Source organism: Camelus bactrianus, chromosome 12, assembly GCF_048773025.1.
Source record: "Camelus bactrianus isolate YW-2024 breed Bactrian camel chromosome 12, ASM4877302v1, whole genome shotgun sequence".
Classification (NCBI taxonomy): Eukaryota; Metazoa; Chordata; class Mammalia; order Artiodactyla; family Camelidae; genus Camelus; species Camelus bactrianus.
The window spans coordinates 63261108-63279825 of record NC_133550.1 but is presented as its reverse complement, the minus strand read 5'-3'; the positions used below and the strand labels follow the sequence as shown (position 1 = coordinate 63279825).

The 18718-nt window shown below is 39.4% G+C and overlaps 1 protein-coding gene across 4 annotated transcripts in view; it reads left to right on the top strand.

Annotated features, from left to right (window-relative positions):
- The window catches only part of MRTFA (myocardin related transcription factor A), a 109516-nt gene that overhangs the window by 38175 nt on the left and 52623 nt on the right, over positions 1 to 18718 (top strand). The window contains exon 1 of one of the 4 annotated variants that reach the window (XM_045520633.2): positions 12633 to 12957. The exons of 2 other annotated variants lie outside the window; for them this stretch is intronic. In XM_045520633.2, coding sequence (XP_045376589.2) covers positions 12753 to 12957 — 205 coding nt within the window. In that variant the 5' untranslated portion in view covers positions 12633 to 12752. Of the gene's footprint in view, positions 1 to 12632; positions 12958 to 18718 lie in introns of those variants that run through there. One more of the 4 variants, XM_045520632.2, reaches the window with a different exon arrangement.

Below are 18718 nucleotides of genomic sequence, written 5' to 3'. Positions count from 1 at the left end.
GAAGCTTAGGCATTTTGAAATCCCTCTGGGAGAAAGCTGTAGCTTTTACCAGGTATAAACAAAAATTCAGGCTGAGAAACTTAGCTTTTCAGATGTGTGGTGTGTTTTAGTAAGAAAACTTTGACCAGTTGGATGAGAAAGAGAAGCTAAGAAAAAGCTAAGCCAGAGAGAGTTCTAGGAGTTTAGAAACTCTCACTTAGAGAAAACAGCCGTAGGCCGAGGCAAATCTCTGTGGACTGTGGGAAGAATTTGGCTTTTTATCAATTCTGGATTATCCTAAGAATGGATCATCACAGGGATTTTCTTTGGCAAATCTCTCTTTCAAATTCTTATTGATATTGTCACTCTATTCTATTTACAAGAGCACTTTGTTGATAAAAACAAGACATTTGCCCAGTAAGAGTTAGCATAGATGATCTTTTGTGCCCAAACAATGATCTCCCTATTAGGAGAAGGTGTGAACCAGCAAATGTTTAGAATATGACTACCTCTGCTTATTTTTATCTTTGTGTCACAGATGAGGAAAAGTTATACAGTTGTTTGCCAGTATGGAATGATGAGCTGAGCAGGCTCTGGGCCCTGACAAGGGGAGAATTGTGCATTTGTAGCAGCTTTGTGACTTCCTGGAAAACTGGAAACAACTACACAGTACTCAGTACAGATAAAGGCACTCCTGCCCACTCTGAGAGACTGATGGACTCATCCAGCAGGTTGCCTGTCTTTCGATGCATTGGCTCTTCTGTTAGCATGGGTGATTGAGGGTTGATAATATTCATGGCTAATGAGACTTCTAATCAGCAAGTACTTATTTATTACTGATTATGTGCTTAACACTCTGGTAGGATTCTGGGGGATTCCTGAGACTAGAAGGAATGATTCTAAGACTCAAATTTATATTCTTATTGGAGATACTGTGGCTATGAAGGGTTATAAAACCCTGAGAAAAAAGAAAAATTGAGGTCAGGAAACTTCACAATGGAGGTGAGATTAGAGCTGGACCTTAGAGGAAGAGTGCTATTTGGATGCTCAGGAGGAGTCAGAGGAGGGAGGGGTTAAATCAGATAGTATTCAGGCAGGAAGAGCTGTCCTCATGCAGCCTGAAATTTATTGGTGAAGGCAGACAAGTAACTACGATAAAATAGAATGGGAGTTTTAATGGGAAATTCAGAATGTTGTAATTGAACAGAGCAGGGGATCCAAACAATTCTAGGGCTCTCACAAGACGGCCTCTCAGAGGGAGGGATGTTTAAGCTGTGATCTGGAGGGTGTTCCAGCAGAGAGAACAACATGAAGCTCTGAAGGCGTGAAGTCAAATAGCACCTTCAGAGAACTGATGGACTTTTGTTACAGCTGGTGCAGAGGGCAGCTTGTATAATGGATTTGAGGACAGGCTCTGGAGCCCAACTGCCGGGTTTACATCCTGGCCTTACCACTTACTTGTTGCCCTTGGACAGTTACTTCACTGTGTCTCAGTTCTCCATCTGAAAATAGTCATAACAAGAACGCCTACCTCATTGATTAGGACTAAATGATTTCGGATATATAATGCCCTTAGATTAGCGCCTGGCACACAGCAAGGACTCAGTACCTGTTAGCTATTACTGCTGTTGCTGTAAGTACAGCTATAAAATATGAAATGACAAATGGAAAGAATAACTCAGAGATTCAAGGGAACTTAAAAGCCATGTTAGAAGTTTGGACTTTATCCTCAGAGCGATGGGAAGTCTTTGAAGGGCTTTGAATAGAGGCATGACATTAAATTTGCATTTTAGAGAGATTATTCTGCTTTCAGGTAAAAGATAAATTGAAGGGGCCTAGAAAAGATGGTAGGGAGACCAGATAAGAAGCAGTTGCAGAAGTCCAGGTGAGAGATGGTAGTCACGAGAAGTTAGATCGAAAAGACAGTTGCTCATCCAGTCATTCAGTGAATAGTTATTGAATGCTTCCTGTATGCGAGGCAGACTTCTCAATTCTGGAAATAGATCTCATGGAGTTTACGTTCTATTAGTGAGAGGGAAGTAGTGACAGTGAGCAACTATGTAACATAACATATATTAGGAACAATGAGCGCTGTTAAAAATAAAGCAGAGAAAGGGGATAGATGGTAAGAGTCTGTAGCTAATTTAGAAATGGCCAAAAAAGGCCTTTCTGAGAAAGTAACTTAAGCAGAGACCTGAATGAAGTGAGGGTTTTTCTGGGGGAAAAACTTTCCAGGCACAAGTTTATACTGTATAGCACAGGGGACTATATTCAATATCTTGTAGTAACTTATGGTTAAAAAGAATATGAAAACAAATATATGCATGTTCTTCTATGACTGAAGTATTGTGCTGTACACTAGAAATTGATACAACATTGTAAACAGACTATATACATCCATAAAATATATTAAAAAATTTTTTTCTAGGCACGAATATGATCATGCTTAGCATGTCCAGAGACTAGTAAGGACAGTGAGGTGATGTGAGTGAGGAACACATGCGCCACAAGGACAGCAACCTCGTCCACCCAGAATTGCCTTGAGCAGCATGTGGCACGTATGCTCAATGAATACTTATTGAATGAATAGATGAGCAGGTGGATAGATGGAATTTTAAGTGAATGAACAAATAAATAATCCATTCTCCCAAAGAAGCCTGGAATCCAGAAGGAGAGGCAGAAAGTTGTGTTTCTTATGAGACGGTGAGAGAATGGCCTCTGAGCTAGACTGTGAGGTTCAGATCCTGGCTTTGCCATCTTCTAGGTGTGTGACTTCAGGCAAGTTACTTACCTTCCTGGTGCCTCAGTCTCTGAAAAAATGGGAACAACAGTAGTACCTACCTCATAGGGCTATTGCAGGGTTTCTCAGCCTCAGCACTATTGACATTTGGGGCTGGAGAATTCTGTGTTGTGGGGGCTGTCCCGTGTGTTGTAGGGTGTTTAGCAGTATACCTGGCTGCTGCCTACTAGATGCCAGTAGCAACCTTCGAGTTGTAACAAGCAAACATGTCTCCAGATATTGCCAAATGTCCCCTTGGGGGCAAAATCACCCTGGATTGAGAACCACTGGGTTTTTATGAGGATTAAAGGAGTTGATATGTGTAAAGCACCTAGAACAGTGCCTGGCACATGTGCTATTATTAAGATTAGCATCTAGCCTTTACGGAAAAATAAGTTTCTCCTAGACAGTTTAGTCTCTCATTTGATTAAGTAACAAAAATTTTAAAGCAAAGGTCCCCAAGATTTATCTACACACAATACCACTTTCTATGGGTGGAATGCCTTCTGTTCATTCAGGAACCTCTGGCCCTACCTTTAGATACAAAGATGTATCTCAGTTGGAAGTTTCTTTAAGGTGGAGGAATGTTAGTAGTAGGTTCTTTCCACAGAAATGGATTTGGGGACACTTTTTCGTAATGTAGGAATTTGAAATTTCTAAGATTAGAGTGCGCTTCTCTTTGGGTGCACAGCAGCTTTCAGCAGGTGCTTATGGAGACCATCATCTCTCCCAGTCAGAACTCACCAGCCATCATTAAGTATGGGTCAGTATCGGTTGTATTTGGCCATTGAAGAATTGAAATAATAGTGTATTCAGTAAGTTTCATGGCTATAACATTTTTTCCAGTTTCATTGAGAAACAGTTGACACACATCACTGTATAAGTTTAAGGCAAACAGCATGGTGGTTTGATTTACATATATTGTGAAATAATTACCCAAATAGGTTCAGCTAACATCCATCTTCTCACATAGATACAATAAAAAGAAAAGAATGGTGAAAAGAATAAAGGAAAAAAAATTTTTCCCCTTGTGATGAGAACTCTTAGGATTTACTCTCTTAATATCTCTCCTATATGTCATGCAGCAATGTTAGCTGTACTCACCCTGTTGTAATCATGGTTATATTTTATGAATTCTTACTGGATATCACTTGTGCTTGCTGGTAGCTAGTGCATTGGGTTAGCTGTTGCAAATAGTGCTTACCTGCTGTGGTTCTTAACTCTGCTTAAACTGTGAAGGTAGCTGATAAATGGGGTCATTCATTTTAGAGATGTGGTATAGAAAAACATCAGCCAACAGATATGACAGTCAGAATGAGATAATTGAATAAATCTTTTAAAGTCATGATTCATCATTCCTCATTTAGGGGATTATTATTATTTTTAAAATTTACTTAAGAAGTCTTCATACTTAAATCTGCTATCTGCCTGCCTGCCTGCCTATCTATCTTATCTATCTACACACACATAATTTTACATAGATGCATAAGTCTGAAATTTTACATCCTTATTTTTTAAGTGTAGGGTCTTTTGCTTAGCATTCTCTCCTCCTCTTTTTCCTCATTCCGCCCACAGTGTCTTTACCCCCAAACCATGTGAACATCCTAATGTATATTCTCACATATTTTTCTCTGCACTCACACAACCCTGTAGAGATCTATATGCACACAAACACACACAGTGCTTTTTTCTTTTTTTGCTATTGACTTGTTCTTAAATGGGATTGTATCATTTGCCTTAAAAAAAAAACAAAACCTTTTACTTTCCTCACTCAGCAGTACTTAGTGGAATCCCACCACGTCATCTGACATAGCTCAAATTAATTTTTTCCCATGGCCACATACTGCTTCATGGGCTGTATGTACTGTAATGTATTCAGACATTCCCGTAACAGAGGTATTATATTCATTTTCTTTCTTTCTTTTTTGCCTTTATGAAACATGGTGCAATAAATGTCCTTTTTACATGTTTTATGTTTATATTTCTAAGGTGTATATTCTTAGGAGTGGAACTGATGAGTTAAGGAGAATATGTATTTTTAAGTTCCATAGATGCAGTGCCAAACTGCTTTTTAAAAGATGGTAACACTTCACATCCCACCTGCCGTGTATGAGAGTGTTATTTCCCCCACCTCTCTGCTAGATATAGGTGTTACAGACTCTTTAAAACTTTTGATTTGTCTAATGGGTGTGACATGATAGTTTGTTGCTACTTTAATCTCCCTCCAATCAGTACTTAAGTTAGGATTCTTAACAAGTTCGCTGAATAAGCCGTGTGAAAGCCCAGCCTCTTTGGATGCTTGCAGTCACATCTCGAAATGCCACTGAGACATGGGTGGTAGGTCGGGATGAATACAGCAGTTCATTAACAGTAGCAAGTTAGACTTTGGGGTTCTAAGGCATCTGTTTATGTGAAAATGTTGCATAAAATTGAGTTTTGCTGGGAAATACGTCTTTGCCATCTGTGCAAACCTTCCTCCCCAGATCCCTGGCAAATTACCTTGCAGCAGAGATCATTTTTCTAGGGAAGTTTAGCACAGTGGTAAGCAGTTCACATCTGAGAAGGGGTTATATTTTTATATACCATATTTTACCAGAGAATTGATGCCATAATGCACTTTAATGTAATTAAATTTATATTATGAGTAATTTTCTTAGCTTTGTAGTTAATCATCATTGTAACAGCAGTGGTAGCTACTTCCTTTGTAGTAGGCACTTCAAACGGTTATTTCATTTAACTCCAACCGCAGTCCTTCGAGTTAAGTAAAATTTTGCTTTGAGAGAAACTGGATATAAGTGCTGGATTTAGGGGTCGTACCTTCGACTTCAAAACACCTGACTATTAAAACCATGCAGTCTCTTGAGATACAGTATGAAAGAGCTTAGATAAGACTCATGGACAATTTTTTAAAGATTGTTTTAACACAAATATAGACCACCACAGTCTAGACTTTATCAGTACCAGAGGCTAATTTGAGTTTGATCTTTTTTCTCCTTCCCTTTGTCTGGAATCTGGCAATGATGATAAGTAATGTTACTAAGGGTCAACAATCATTGAGCATCTGGTTGAAAGATAGTAGACTATATACTGTATAGCACAGGGAAATATATTCAATTTCTTGTAGTAGCTCACAGTGAAAAAGAATATGAAAATGAATATATGTATATTCATGTATGACTGAAGAATTGTGCTGTACACCAGAAATTGACACAACATTGTAAACTGACTATAACTGAAAAAAACAAAACAAAACCCAGTGGTAAAAAAAAGAAAAAGAAAAATAGTAGACTAGGTGCTGTGGGTATCTGATAATGTTTATTGATTATCCATTGGATAGGGCCCTGTTTTATTTTAGTCTGTGGCAAAATAAAATAAGAAACAAGATGCTAATCCTCTTCAAAGAGTTTAACATTCAGTTGAAGATGGACTTGGTCATTATACTACAAAATAAAAGGAAGTTTTATGCTGAAGCTATAGCAGGTGGAGTGACCAGAGTTTTTTTGAGGTTAATTAGGGCAGGTTTCTTGGAATAGGTAAGAGCCAGGGCTTTAAGATGATGGACATGAACAGGTGGCAGATCTGTGTTTCCTAAAAGATAGTATCCTCGGAGAGTCACTTCCAACTTGGAATGTTTCATGATTTTAAAAAGTGGAGTGTCCTCTGTCACACATCTTAATTTGAGATTCTAAATTGAGAGTTCTGTTTGGTCAAACCCTTTTCTAGGCTCTCACTTAGTTAAGTGACTGCTTTGCTGTGCTTCCCTTGTCATTTTGATTGCTTGAGTTTGTGGCGATGAAGGTTAAACATAAGATCTGGATTCAGAAAATAATTCTTGGTTGTCTACTGCGTCTCATAAAAATATAAGGGTTAGAGGTAATTTTAATTGTTCCTTACCATTAACCTAGTTTTACTAACCAGAAAAGTTACTGTTTCCTAACAAAATAGCTGATGTATTGATACGTTCAGAATCATAGCCTGAATTCTGAAGAGATGTGGCATTTATCTTGAAATTATCTGAGAATTTGAGACCAAAGGAATTTGAAAAATCTAAGTAAATTTGTTTAATTACAAAGCATGTGGTGGTCCATTTTGAATTTTTTTAATGAGTTTTCAATTATAAAACAATGTTTCCTTATAATAATAAAGTTGGGTAGAGAGTGCTTATCAACCCCTATCCAGCTTTGAACTTCACCATTTACATTTAAAGCTATGAAATTATTTTCACCTAAATTTAACTGAATCTTTTTAGTGGGCCTGCACAGCCTTAGATAGTTTATTTTTTAATAGTGTCCTGGGAAATGTTGATACCTTCTTTGGAGTACAGTCTTGATAAATTTTTGTTGTTGTTGAATAGTATCAGGGTCTCAGGTTAAGTTGTTTGATGAAGACTCCACTCTTTTTAAAATTATGAAGCATCCAAATTGGAATTGACTGAGTATAGGAAGCTCAGTAAATTCACCGTCTTAAAGAGCTAAAACTTTCAGACTCCCAGATGCAGATATAATGTAGTTAAATGGCTCCCCTGTGTGTACTGCCCTGATTGGAGCTTGTGTGTATCTATGTGAACTAGAGGATTGATGTCTGTGAAACAGAACATATAACCCTGGTGAGTGAGTGGCTGCTGGGCATCCTGATTTCTTGGGGAAATGTCTGAATTTATAGAAGAAATTAGCATGTAGTACTCTTGCTTCAGTGGAGGAAAGTGAAGGTCTTTTTGCTGGAGAAGTTCTCACAGCTTTCGACTTTGTAGATGTGCAGGATCAAAGACAATGAAGTAATGAGAAAGAACCAGCAGAAATGTAGTTTGGCATCATCTCAGTTTTTTCCCCCTTAACTGTGCACTAATAATTTTGTTGCCAGATGTTAATGTGGGGAGCTTGTTTGGCTAGGGACATCTGGACCACTGAAGAAGAGTGCTCTGTTACAAGGCTAACACAAGCAGTTATGGGGAAACACAGCTGCATGGATTTCTAGCCTCATTAGCTCAGCTCTCCTGTATGTAAAGGGAAGAACCTGTCTTTGTGGTTTCTTTATGCTCTTCTTGATCATGCACAGTACAGCCTGGGGACCTTTAAGCAGAATGGAGCATAGCAGGGATGCTCAGGTTGCTTAGAAGCTTCACTGCCTGCTGGCTTTCTTCCCTGGCATTGATGGCAGGAGGGAGACCGAGGAAGAGTAGCAGCAAAAAAAGGTGTGCTGTATGGTATTAGGTGGGCAAAAAGATCCTGAGGTTCCCTGGAAGCACAATTATCTACAAAGGACTGTCTGCATAAAGGAGATTGTAAACCACTAATAAAAGAAAGAGATGTAAAAGTACAGTATTCTTTTTGTTTATAGGTATAGACTTTTACTTCAGTAAAAAAAATCATAGACTGTACTTGAAAATCCTGTCCAGGCTCTCCTCTACTCCTTAAATTCTTCTGTTGGGGCTGAGGAATCACTGCCTGCTTTCATTGCAAAGGGAAATTTATGGAGGAAAGTTTAAATAAAATCATTTTGGACCTTACGGTCTTGGGTCCCAGAGAAGACATTTTCTTTTTGTGTTGTACATTCTGCCTTAAGGGTCTTTAAATGACCACTATTGTTTTCAAAGTCTGTGTAAGAAATAAATCTTTTAGTATGTGGTTATAGGGAGGCAACAGTCTTTTTTTCCCTTCCTTTTAGAAACGTTAATTGTTGTGCCTCTTTTCTTCTGGAAGATGTGATTACTCGAGGGCACAGCCAGTTAGAAAACTCTCCTTCCATCCTGGTTTTCTGTTTCAGAAAGTTCTGCTCCCAGTGAACGGTCACTCTGCAGTGTGGGGAGCTCTGCCCACTGCTCAAGCCACTTCTCAGTGCTCTTCCTTGTCTCTGGTCTTTACATGACTCAGTGTTAGAGTCAGAATGAGGAATCCCAGGAGAGATTGTAACTGGCTCCGTATTTGGGGTGATGGTTTTTATTTAATTTACTCGGGCTTATAACATAGGCAGATATTACAGTTTGAGAAATCCTAAAGGAATGTTAGCTCCAAGCGTGACATCTTTGCAAGAAAACAGTTGTGAATTCATTAAGATGTGAATTTAGTAATGTTAAACAGATCTTTTGTATACCTTGCTCCCCCTCTTTTCTACACTGTGCATAACTTTGTCTGTGTAGTGGGAGATCATGGGCTGCCCTAAAAGTGGATGATTAAAATTAAACAATAAAATAAAAGGAACCATTTGCTGAACATTTTTTGTACAGGTGACATGCTGATTATTGATTGATTGTCTCATTAAATTCACTCTAAAACCATATAAATTTGGTAATGTTATGCCCATTTTCAGGTAGTAATAGCAAAAATTTGAACAAAGGTCTGTCTGGTTCCAAGTGCAGAGTTCTCAGCCGCCAGATCACATTGCCTCTGTCGTGCTTCAGACGGGTAGGAGATCTCAGTAGATCTCGGGTGGAAGAAAAAGCAATCTGGTTCTCTTGCTTGCTTTGGTGGTTCATTTGTTTACTGTCTGTGTCTCCCTTCTTCTCCAGCACCTAGCATGTGCATGACACACACTCAATAAATATTTATTGAAGGAACAAATGTGTACAATTAACCTTGGAAAATGGAAGTGAACTGACATTTTTGTTTGTAAAGTTTTTTTAAGTATATGCTATATTTGTAAATATAGTTAAGTACATCTTAGACTATTATTTAGCAAGTTTATTCATGACATATATAGATGTTTGAGTAAGAATAAAACATTTACAGTTCTCTATGATTTCTGGAGATTGTCAACAACCTGACCTCTCAATTTCCCTCTTCCTAACCAGCCTCTGCACTGCGGGTCTTGGCCCTCTTAATTTCCACACTGCTGTCAAATTGCCCTTTCTTTCTTTTTCTCTCTCCATTGCCCAAGAAACTGTTATTTTCACACCTTCTGCTGTTGTATATTTCTCTCCCTTTGACTGGAATTCCCTTCCTCATCTTTTTTTGGTTTGACTTAAAAAAAAAACATTCAAGACTTGGCCCTGGTGTCTTCTTAGGTCCTCTCTTGGTGTTCCTGTCAGGGCACATACCATGCTGACGATTGTACCAGTTGGTTTTGGTTGTTTCTTTGAACAGCCTGTATTGTAAGCTCCATGAGGGCAGGGATTCGAGTATTACATCTGTTTATGTCACAGTGTCTGGCACCTGGTAGGCAGACAGTAAATATAGAAGGAAAAATAAAACAAAATACAGAGTATAGCTTGCCTATCCCACCATATGTCTTAGAGAACATTCCATTTTAGAGATGGAGGACACCCAGTCGGCTGCAGCCCCTCCTGTTTAGAGATGAGGGTGATGCCCTGTGGTCCTACAACTTAGTAATTAGCAGCACAGCTGAAAAGCAGGGCTCCTGAGTTCTAGCCCAGCGTTCTTTCATTGTTTTCTTTTTTTTTTTTTTTGAAAAAAATTTTTTTTTTTGCTTATTATAACGGCAATAGTTGTTTAATGTAGAAAATTTAAAAGATACAGATAAACAGAAAGGGGACAGAAAATAAAATCACCCTTTCCTACTACCCAGATAGTGACCATCCTTTCACTCTCCTGGGCAGATGTGTTTGTGTGTGTGTACATGATTGTGTGATGACATCAGCTTGCATTTACTGAGTGATTATAGGATAGGCACTGTCCTGAGTGCTTTGCGTGTATTACCTCATTTATTACAGCAACCCCGTGAGAGAATCCTACTATCCCACCTTGTAGATGAGAGAATGAGGCATAGAGATGTTAAGCATCTCAAGGTCATGCAGCTAGTAAGCGGTAGAGCCAAGATTTAAACCCGGGCAGTTTAGCTCTAGAGCCTACATTCTTAACTAAGATTCCATTCTGCCTCTAGGCATAATACTTCATAATCTGTTTTTTTTTTTTAAATGAGATCAAGTTATACACAGTAATGGTCACCCTTTACAGGGGTGCAGTTCAATAAGTTTTGCTAAAAGATAAACCACCATCACAATCAAGAGATACAGAATATTTCCATCAAAAAGTTCCTTGAACCTCTTTGTAGACAGTCTTCATCCCTATTGCCAGCTTCTGGCAACCACTGATCTTACTTCTGCCCTTACAGTTTTGCCTTTCCCTAAGTTTCATATAAACGTGCAGTCATTCAGTGTGTAGTCTTTCGTGTTTGTCTCCTTTCACTTAGCGTAGTGCTTTCCAGGCTCGTACATGCTGTTGTCTGTACCAGTAGTTTGGATTTTTTTAATCACTGAGTAATATTTCGTTTTATGGATGTACCACGACTTTTATTCCATTCACAAGTTGAAGGACATTTTTTTTTCCTTCTAGTTTTTGGCAGTTGAAATAAAGCTGCTGTGAGTATTCACGTACAGCTCTTTGTGTGGTCATATCTTTTCATTTCCATTTGTTTAAATACTAAGGAATGGGATTACTGAATTGTATGATAAGTGTCAGTTTAACTTTATAAGAAATTTCCAGACTGTCTTCCAAAGTAGCATTATCATTTTGCATTCTCCCCAGTGATGTCTGAAAGTTCCAGTTGTTCCTCATCCTCAACAGCAAATATTTATCAAGAGTATTTGGATTCTGACATTTCAAATAACTCTCTTCACATAGTCTTATTAGGAAAAGATGTTGCTTAAATTAAGGACTTCGAAGTTTTTTTCCCTTTCTTTTCCTCTCATTTCCATTTCACAAATGTTGAATTATTGAGCATATTGCATTGCAAGGGAGTAGATGAGGGTGAGTGACTCTACTCTCAGAGCCCCCTGGTTGGCCCCTGGAGTGGGGGCCATGGCAGGTGATGTTGATACAGTGGATTCTTGTACTTTGTCTGTCTTCCTACCAGAACAGATTGCTCAGCATAGAGGTTCTTGCTTCTGTGCCTCTACACTGTGTGCGTTGCTCAGCTTCCAAACGCTGAGGGACCTGGTGGGGAGAAGAATGAGGTGGCGGATCTGGCACCAGCTGTGCTGCCAGCCTTTCCCCCCTACCACTCCCTTTAGGTGAAAATGCCCATGAGTGTCATGGTGGCAGTGGTTTCCATAATTAGCTGGGTAGGTTTTTCAATTCAGTCCGTTAGTGTAGCTGCTCTGATTGCCTGCAGAATAATTTGAATGACGGGACTGTGACATCTAAGGAGTAAAATTAAACGGTAAGGTAAGGTGGGGTCCACAAGGTAAGAGAAGGAGTCTCAGGGTTTTGGTGGGCTGCTACTTTTGTCATAATACACTGTCTCTGACGATGGCCAGCTTCTTAAGGGCCTTTATTTTCTTTCTAAATGAGAAAGTCAAATATAGTCTGAGCTATATCTTACAGCAATTTTTATCAGCAAAATATTTTGCTAAGAAGTGTCTGTCTCTTCACTCATTTATTCATTCATTGGGCACGTTTGCTAATTAGCTGCTATGTATGTGGTACCCTTCTTAGTGCTATGATATGCCTTGTTTCAAAGTAAATTCTTCCTTAGTTTCCCCCTTAGTATCTTCCCTTCCTCCCAATTTGATATCTTTCATCTATAAACATTTTGAAAACAAATGTCAAGTGAAATAAAATTGTGTAGTGTTACAGCTTCTTACTCTACTTCAGTGCAGACTTTGCACAAGAAAGGAGGGAGGTGGAGGAGAGAAGAGAGAACCTGGTCATGTGATACTGCTTGTCTGGCAGAAGCCTTTTGGTTCTGAGCAGAGAAACCAACTGTTTACTATTTTGGGTAAATGAGGTTGGTTGGTTGCTACGAGCATTTTCTCTAAGGGAACCCTCTTCTCTTCCAGCTCTACGCATTGAAATCGTCCCAGTCCTGCGTTTTGGCATTTGGGTAGAGGAGGGAGGTGTCTGTGTGGAGGCCCAGTGCTGACAGGAAGAAATGTTTTCCAGGAGGCTTACTGATTCTGACCTTCTGCTGTCACTGCTTTTAATGCCGCACTCCCTGAGTAAAGTTGGGGTCTAGTTGTTCTTGCAACTCTTAGCACTGCAGGAATGAAGTACCCACTTTAACCTAGAGTAATGCTAATCAGATCTTCTGCAGATAATAAATGGCCTCTTTAAAGAGTGAGGAAGGAAAGACGAGTTTGTTGCAACACTGGCCTTTGGCGTCTCCCATCTCCCCCAGCATGCTGGAGGAGACCAAGATTTATCAGCCCACCTGCAGGATTCTGCCACTCTCATGGATTGTCCTGAAGCCGGGAAAGGACAGCTACTCGGCAGTGTGCCTGGCCCCTTATCACCGTTTGCGGGAAGGTTGGCATATTTATCCCTTTGGGATTTGCATGCTTTTGTTTCCTCCCCAGCTTACTGCTGTCTTTTTTCTCCTCCCTATTTCTCTGTAGCCATCCAGGCTTTGGCTTTGGATGGTTTATTCTCCCAGGGTTTTTATTAAAGCTTATTGACCACTCAGCAGATAGATAACTAAGCAAGGACCTGTGGGGTATACTTTTACTTCATGACCTGAGGGGACAGCGTTCAGGATGTTTCACTTTCTTATTCCTTTCCTTCCACCCACGCAGAGCTCATGGTATCAAACATAGATTATGGAAAAAGGAGGAAAAATCTTTTCTTTAGAAAAATGAGATTCTTCCCCTGTATGTGGGTCAAATGCACTGTTTTACCAATAAAACATACTTTGGCCATAGGCACTGTAAAAATAAATAGGGAGCTATTGGTGATGACTTCAGTTTCTTCTGCCTGTTAACTACTGAAAGGAGATAGATAACCTCTAAGATCCCATATCACTAAGGTATCATAATTTAAAATAAAATAACACTTGGAAGGCTTTTTATTTGATTACATGTTAGTTTTGGTTAGGGTGAACAGTGTGGCCTGGCCTTACCTATCTTTTTAGTAACTGTAGAATTACACTCAGGTGTGTGAAAGATAGCAGTAATCTGTTTATTAGGTGAACACCCATAAAGGAGTTTTCCTTTGTGAAAATCCCTGAAAGTTCTGGAAAAACTGGGAAAAAAAATTCTTTCAGAAAGGTTCTGGGTTATGAAAAAATGGATAGTGACTTTATCCAAATTCTATCAAATGTGAATGGAAAAGAATTATCAACATTTTCCTTCTCCTAGCTTGGAAATCTCCTGTTATCCATTATCAGAATTTATATACAATCTCTGGTATTGATTACATAAATGCTGCTTTTCTAAAAACTTGGATTTTTTTTGAAGTTTTGAGATCTCTTTGGAACTTTACTAACATTTGACAGGATGACTTGAGCATGTGGAATTGGCAATGAATGAAACTGTTGAAGAGAGAATGAGTTATTACTGGTGCCCAGTTTGCAAAGAGAATACTTTAAAATACTAGCTGAGAGGTAATTGATTTTTTCTTTGAATATCTCAAAGTGTTCTGGATTGATATCAAAGAAACACCCTGGCAATATTAGAGGGAAGATTATTTAAGAGACACAGAGACAGTAGGGCTCAGGACTTAAAGCTTTGGTTTGCTACTGTTGACTGTGTTCCAGAGAACTGTAGTGCTTTAGATTCCCAGTATGATCATTAAGAATACCTTTGTTTTAAGTGCAGGAGTATATAGAAAATAGAAATGCAGGCTTGTTGTCATAAGTAGGGTCAGAAAGCTAATTTTGAAAACTACCCCAAGCGATTGACTGTATGTTTTCCTGATTTTTTACTGTGCTTACAACCTGTACTTAAAATTCTGTATGTCTACTGGATCTTGAGAGGACTCACATTATATTTTCTACAGATATATATATATACATTTTTTTTTTAAAAAAATGACTATCATTTTGTAAATAGCACAAAAGAAATAGATTGTGCATTAGATAGTAAAAGTATAAAGGTTGTAACACCCTGATGTTACTCCTTTCAGGGTGAAGCAGGTATCTGAAGGATAAAGATAGTTCTTCCTTTAAATACTCAGAGATACTCAATGGAAATAACTTTTCCTAGTTTTGTGTTTTATTATTATAGGTAAATCTCTAATAATTTTTTCTTCTTTCATAGTTTTCTTAATTCTGTCTTATCTTTTTCCTAATTAAAAAAAAACTCTAAAAGCTGGCACACATTTTAACAATTGTGTAGATTTATAGGAGGCCACGCATGATACTTTTCTCATTGTTTTAGTTGACAGTTGGAAATGCCTGGAAGGACAGGGATCAAACTTTTAAATTTACCCCTATGGCATTAGGACCTGTGGTTTTCTTTATCAGTAAACTTTGGCAAGGGTCAGATCTCCAATTTTTAGGAGGAGCGAGCCTTGAAATATTGATCAGTCTTGAAAAATTGATGTTTTTTGGTTTAATACAACCTTCTGGTCCAGCACTGCCCAGGATTATAGCTGTCCTGTCCACTATGGTAGCTATTAGACACATGTGGCTGTGGAGACTTGAAATGTGGCTGAAGTGACTGAGAAAATGAATTTTTAATTAAATTTAAAAAGCACATGTGGCAAGTGGCTACCATATTGGATAGCACAGTTCCAGACCCTTCACATTCTGACCTTAGGCAGCCTTTCTAGTTACCTTTAACAGACTTAATGCTCCGGCTAAATTGGAATGTATGGTTCTGTTCTTAGCCTTGTAGTATTTCCTGCCTCCATGTCTTGGCTCATGCTGTTCATCTTTAGTTTGTAAAGTCCTTCAAAGACGGCTTATGTGCTGCTGCTCAAGTGAAGCTTACCCAGTCCTTTCTGTACTTGAGTAATTATCTGCAGTTGACTGTATGTTTTCCTGGTTAAACTCTTAAAGCACATACAACCCTATCTTTGATTACACTGCAAACTCTTAAAGCACTTACAACACTGTCTTTGATTACAGTGATCTGTTTTACATTTCTTATCTTCTCCATTATATTTATAAGTTCCTGGAGGGGGTCTTATATAGTTTTTATGGGTGTATGTGTGTGTTAGGCTTAGCCTTTTTTCTTTTTGCTCTGTCCAAAGTGCTTAGCAAAGTGCATTTTTATATAGTAGGTTGTTAATATGCATTTAGCTGAGTCTGCTGAGGTTACTGTGCTTCCTGGCACTAGAGGGCAGTATCATGCCCATAAGCAAAACGTGGCGTTTATCCCAAAGTGACAGATATATTTTGAGCACTCTGTCCTAATTCAGTTTTATTCAGTCTCACATTAATAATTATAACCTTCAGAAGGAGCTCACATCTTTTAATTGTCAGTGATATTAATAAATAACCTTTTCACATAATGGTCTTGAATTAGATTCAGAATATGATGTTGTACTAAGAGACTGGTGAGACGCTTACTGGGTAGAAACTTAGTACATCTAGAAACACTGGCCAAGACATTGTCAGAGATTAATTCCTTGAGGGCAGAGGAGACTTTCTGTGGTAGGCAGCTAGGGCTCGGCACTGAGCCAACAGTCAAGAACCTGAAGTTCTTGGTTTGATCTTGCCAATGGGGAACTTGGCTAAGTTGCTCTCAGCTTGGCAAACCAGTTTCTTTCATTGTGTAGTGGGTATAATGTCTGCCATCCTAACTCATAGGGTCAAATAGATCATATGTGTGAAAGTCTCTTTGGAAAGTATTATATAGATGTATAGGGTTATTTTCCTTCTCAGTTCCTACTACCTTCTACCTAGTACCAAGGCATGTACATAGTGATTGATTATGAATATGTATGACATTAATTTTTTACATTTCAGGTAAAGAATTTATTCTGTAAAAAGTTGCTCAGAGATTTATTGATACAATTACTCCCACCTAGGCTGTGTACACTGAGAAGTGATTATAGTCACAATAGTTTGGTTAAAATATATCCTGTCCTTTGATGTTATGCAGCCTTAAAATGAACTGGATGTGATGTGATGTGATGTGTGTGTGTGTGTGTGTGTGTGTGTAAACTGTATGTACATATAGCTTAAATTCTTTCTTAGTCTCCTCTCATGGATTTATTTTTGTATATCCTCTACCCTTCTTAATACTAACTTAAAATACTCAGAATGAGGCAATTATTGTGAGGTTTTTGGATTCATTATAGAAACCCAGGTTTTGGAAATATGCGTGAGGAGATTTTCCTGCAAGTTTTGTGGGTTAGAAAAGAAGCAACCAGTGGGGAGGGTATAGCTCAAGTGATAGAGCACATGCTTAGCATGCACGAGGTCCTGGGTACAATCCCCAGTACCTCCTCCAAATATAAATAAATAAATAGACCTAATTACCTTCCCCTCATGAAACAAAAGAAAGAAAGGGAGGGAGGGAGGGAGGGAGGAAGGAAGGAAGGGAAGAAAAGAAAAGAAAAGAAAGAAAAGAAGCAACCCATTCTGGAAGGAGGGTGGTGTAGTGGTTGCTTTTTGTTGAGAACAACCATTAGCTTGGTGCCTTCTCTAGTAAATCATTAGATGCATCAAATAAAATGTTCAGCTGAAGTTCGTGCAATCTCACAGTTACCACACACTCTTGCCAAAGAGAGTTGCAGTCATAATATCTGCAATCGAATCATTTCCTGTTCAGGCTTGCAGGTGGGGAACTGTCTGAAACTGCAGTCCTGAAAGGTTAGTTATAAAGAAAATGCCTTTGTGGGAGAGGCCTTGATGGTGTTAGATGACAACACAGCAAGTGTGGGGATGGAGAGGGTGCCCCAGGATCCTGGATTAACCAGACTTTAAGGCATAGATCAGGATATGCAGCCCACTCCAATGAGGTGATCTGGCTGAAGCTCTTCTAGGGCATTCAGATATGTGCTGAACACACTCGGGCAGTGGGCCAGGCAGATGGCACATTCCTGTACTGACCTTCGGAGGCCTGCCAGGTTACAAAGCTAGCATTGGAGGCGTGGCTGTGCTCTGGCACGAACAGCCTGAATAGCTCAAGAGCCTGCGTTTCATTTAGTGTTTGGTCCTCCCCAGTTGAGGGGATGCCTTGGGGCCAGTTTGGTTCCTGAGTCCACTTAGGGGTTGGCATATATTCTCATTCCCCTTGCCTCTACCCCATCTTGGGGTTGATTTTTACTGTCTGCACAGCCCCAGAACTGACTCACATCCTCTAAGTGATTCCTCCAGACTGGGGATGACCTAGAGTTAGCCTTTGAGATGCCACAGCTCCTCTGCCCCTCCCGCAGCCTGTCTTCACTGGCCCACATTTTTAGGTTTGACTAACCCTTCCATCCGAGAATAGGTTGGGGCTAGGCAAGTTAGGCTGCAGTCACCTGTCCCTTTGTGTGCTTCGGTGCATCCCGTCGGCTGTGTAAAGGCTGTGTAAAGGAAATCTGCGTGTGATGCACTGCTTGGGCTTTACGTATCCCCACCCCCCTTTCCTGTTGCCCTTTTGATTTTTTTAATCTGATACTGAGCCTCTCCTCCCCCCACTTACACACCAGTGGAGTCTCCTAAGCTATTTCTGTCAGTTTAATGATCCCCAGCTGTTGCTGTAGTTCTGGCTGTTTTCATGCCCCAGAGAGGCAGAAGAGCCACAGAAAGAGGGGTCTTGCTTGTGCATCACGCAGCGTGTCAGACAAAACCAATGCACTTTTCTGAAATAACTACAATGCGACTGCTTAGGAAAGAGAGTTACTAATATTGGGATGACTTGAAAATGCAGGGAGAGGGAAACTATAAGCTAGTATCCGGGACATTTTTAAAATAAGCATTCCGATGAAAGATGTGGCACCCTCTGCATCTTTGTGTTCTCCAAAGATGCGGTAAGTGATAACTTGACCACTTAGCATTCTGCTTCCATTTTAGCTTTAGAGCTGGAATATCCCCTTCGACCCATAGAGTGTGTTGAAGGAGCCAAACATCTAAATAAAAAGGATTCTATGATAGGAAAATGTATAGAAATCATCCCTGAAGTGGTCAGAAAAAGCATTGATTTCAGTTCTGCTTTAACTTAGTGCAGGTTTGTTTCGTAAAATTTTGTGCAAAACCTGCATAATGAAATGTTCCTCTTGCAAATTTGACCACACAAACTTTAGGAAATATGAAGTTGCAGTTCTTCTAACAACATGACCCCCCTTGTAGTTACTTGTATGTTTACTTTTGAGATGTCTTTACTAAACCTGGGGGGGTCAGGAGTGGGAAATTCCT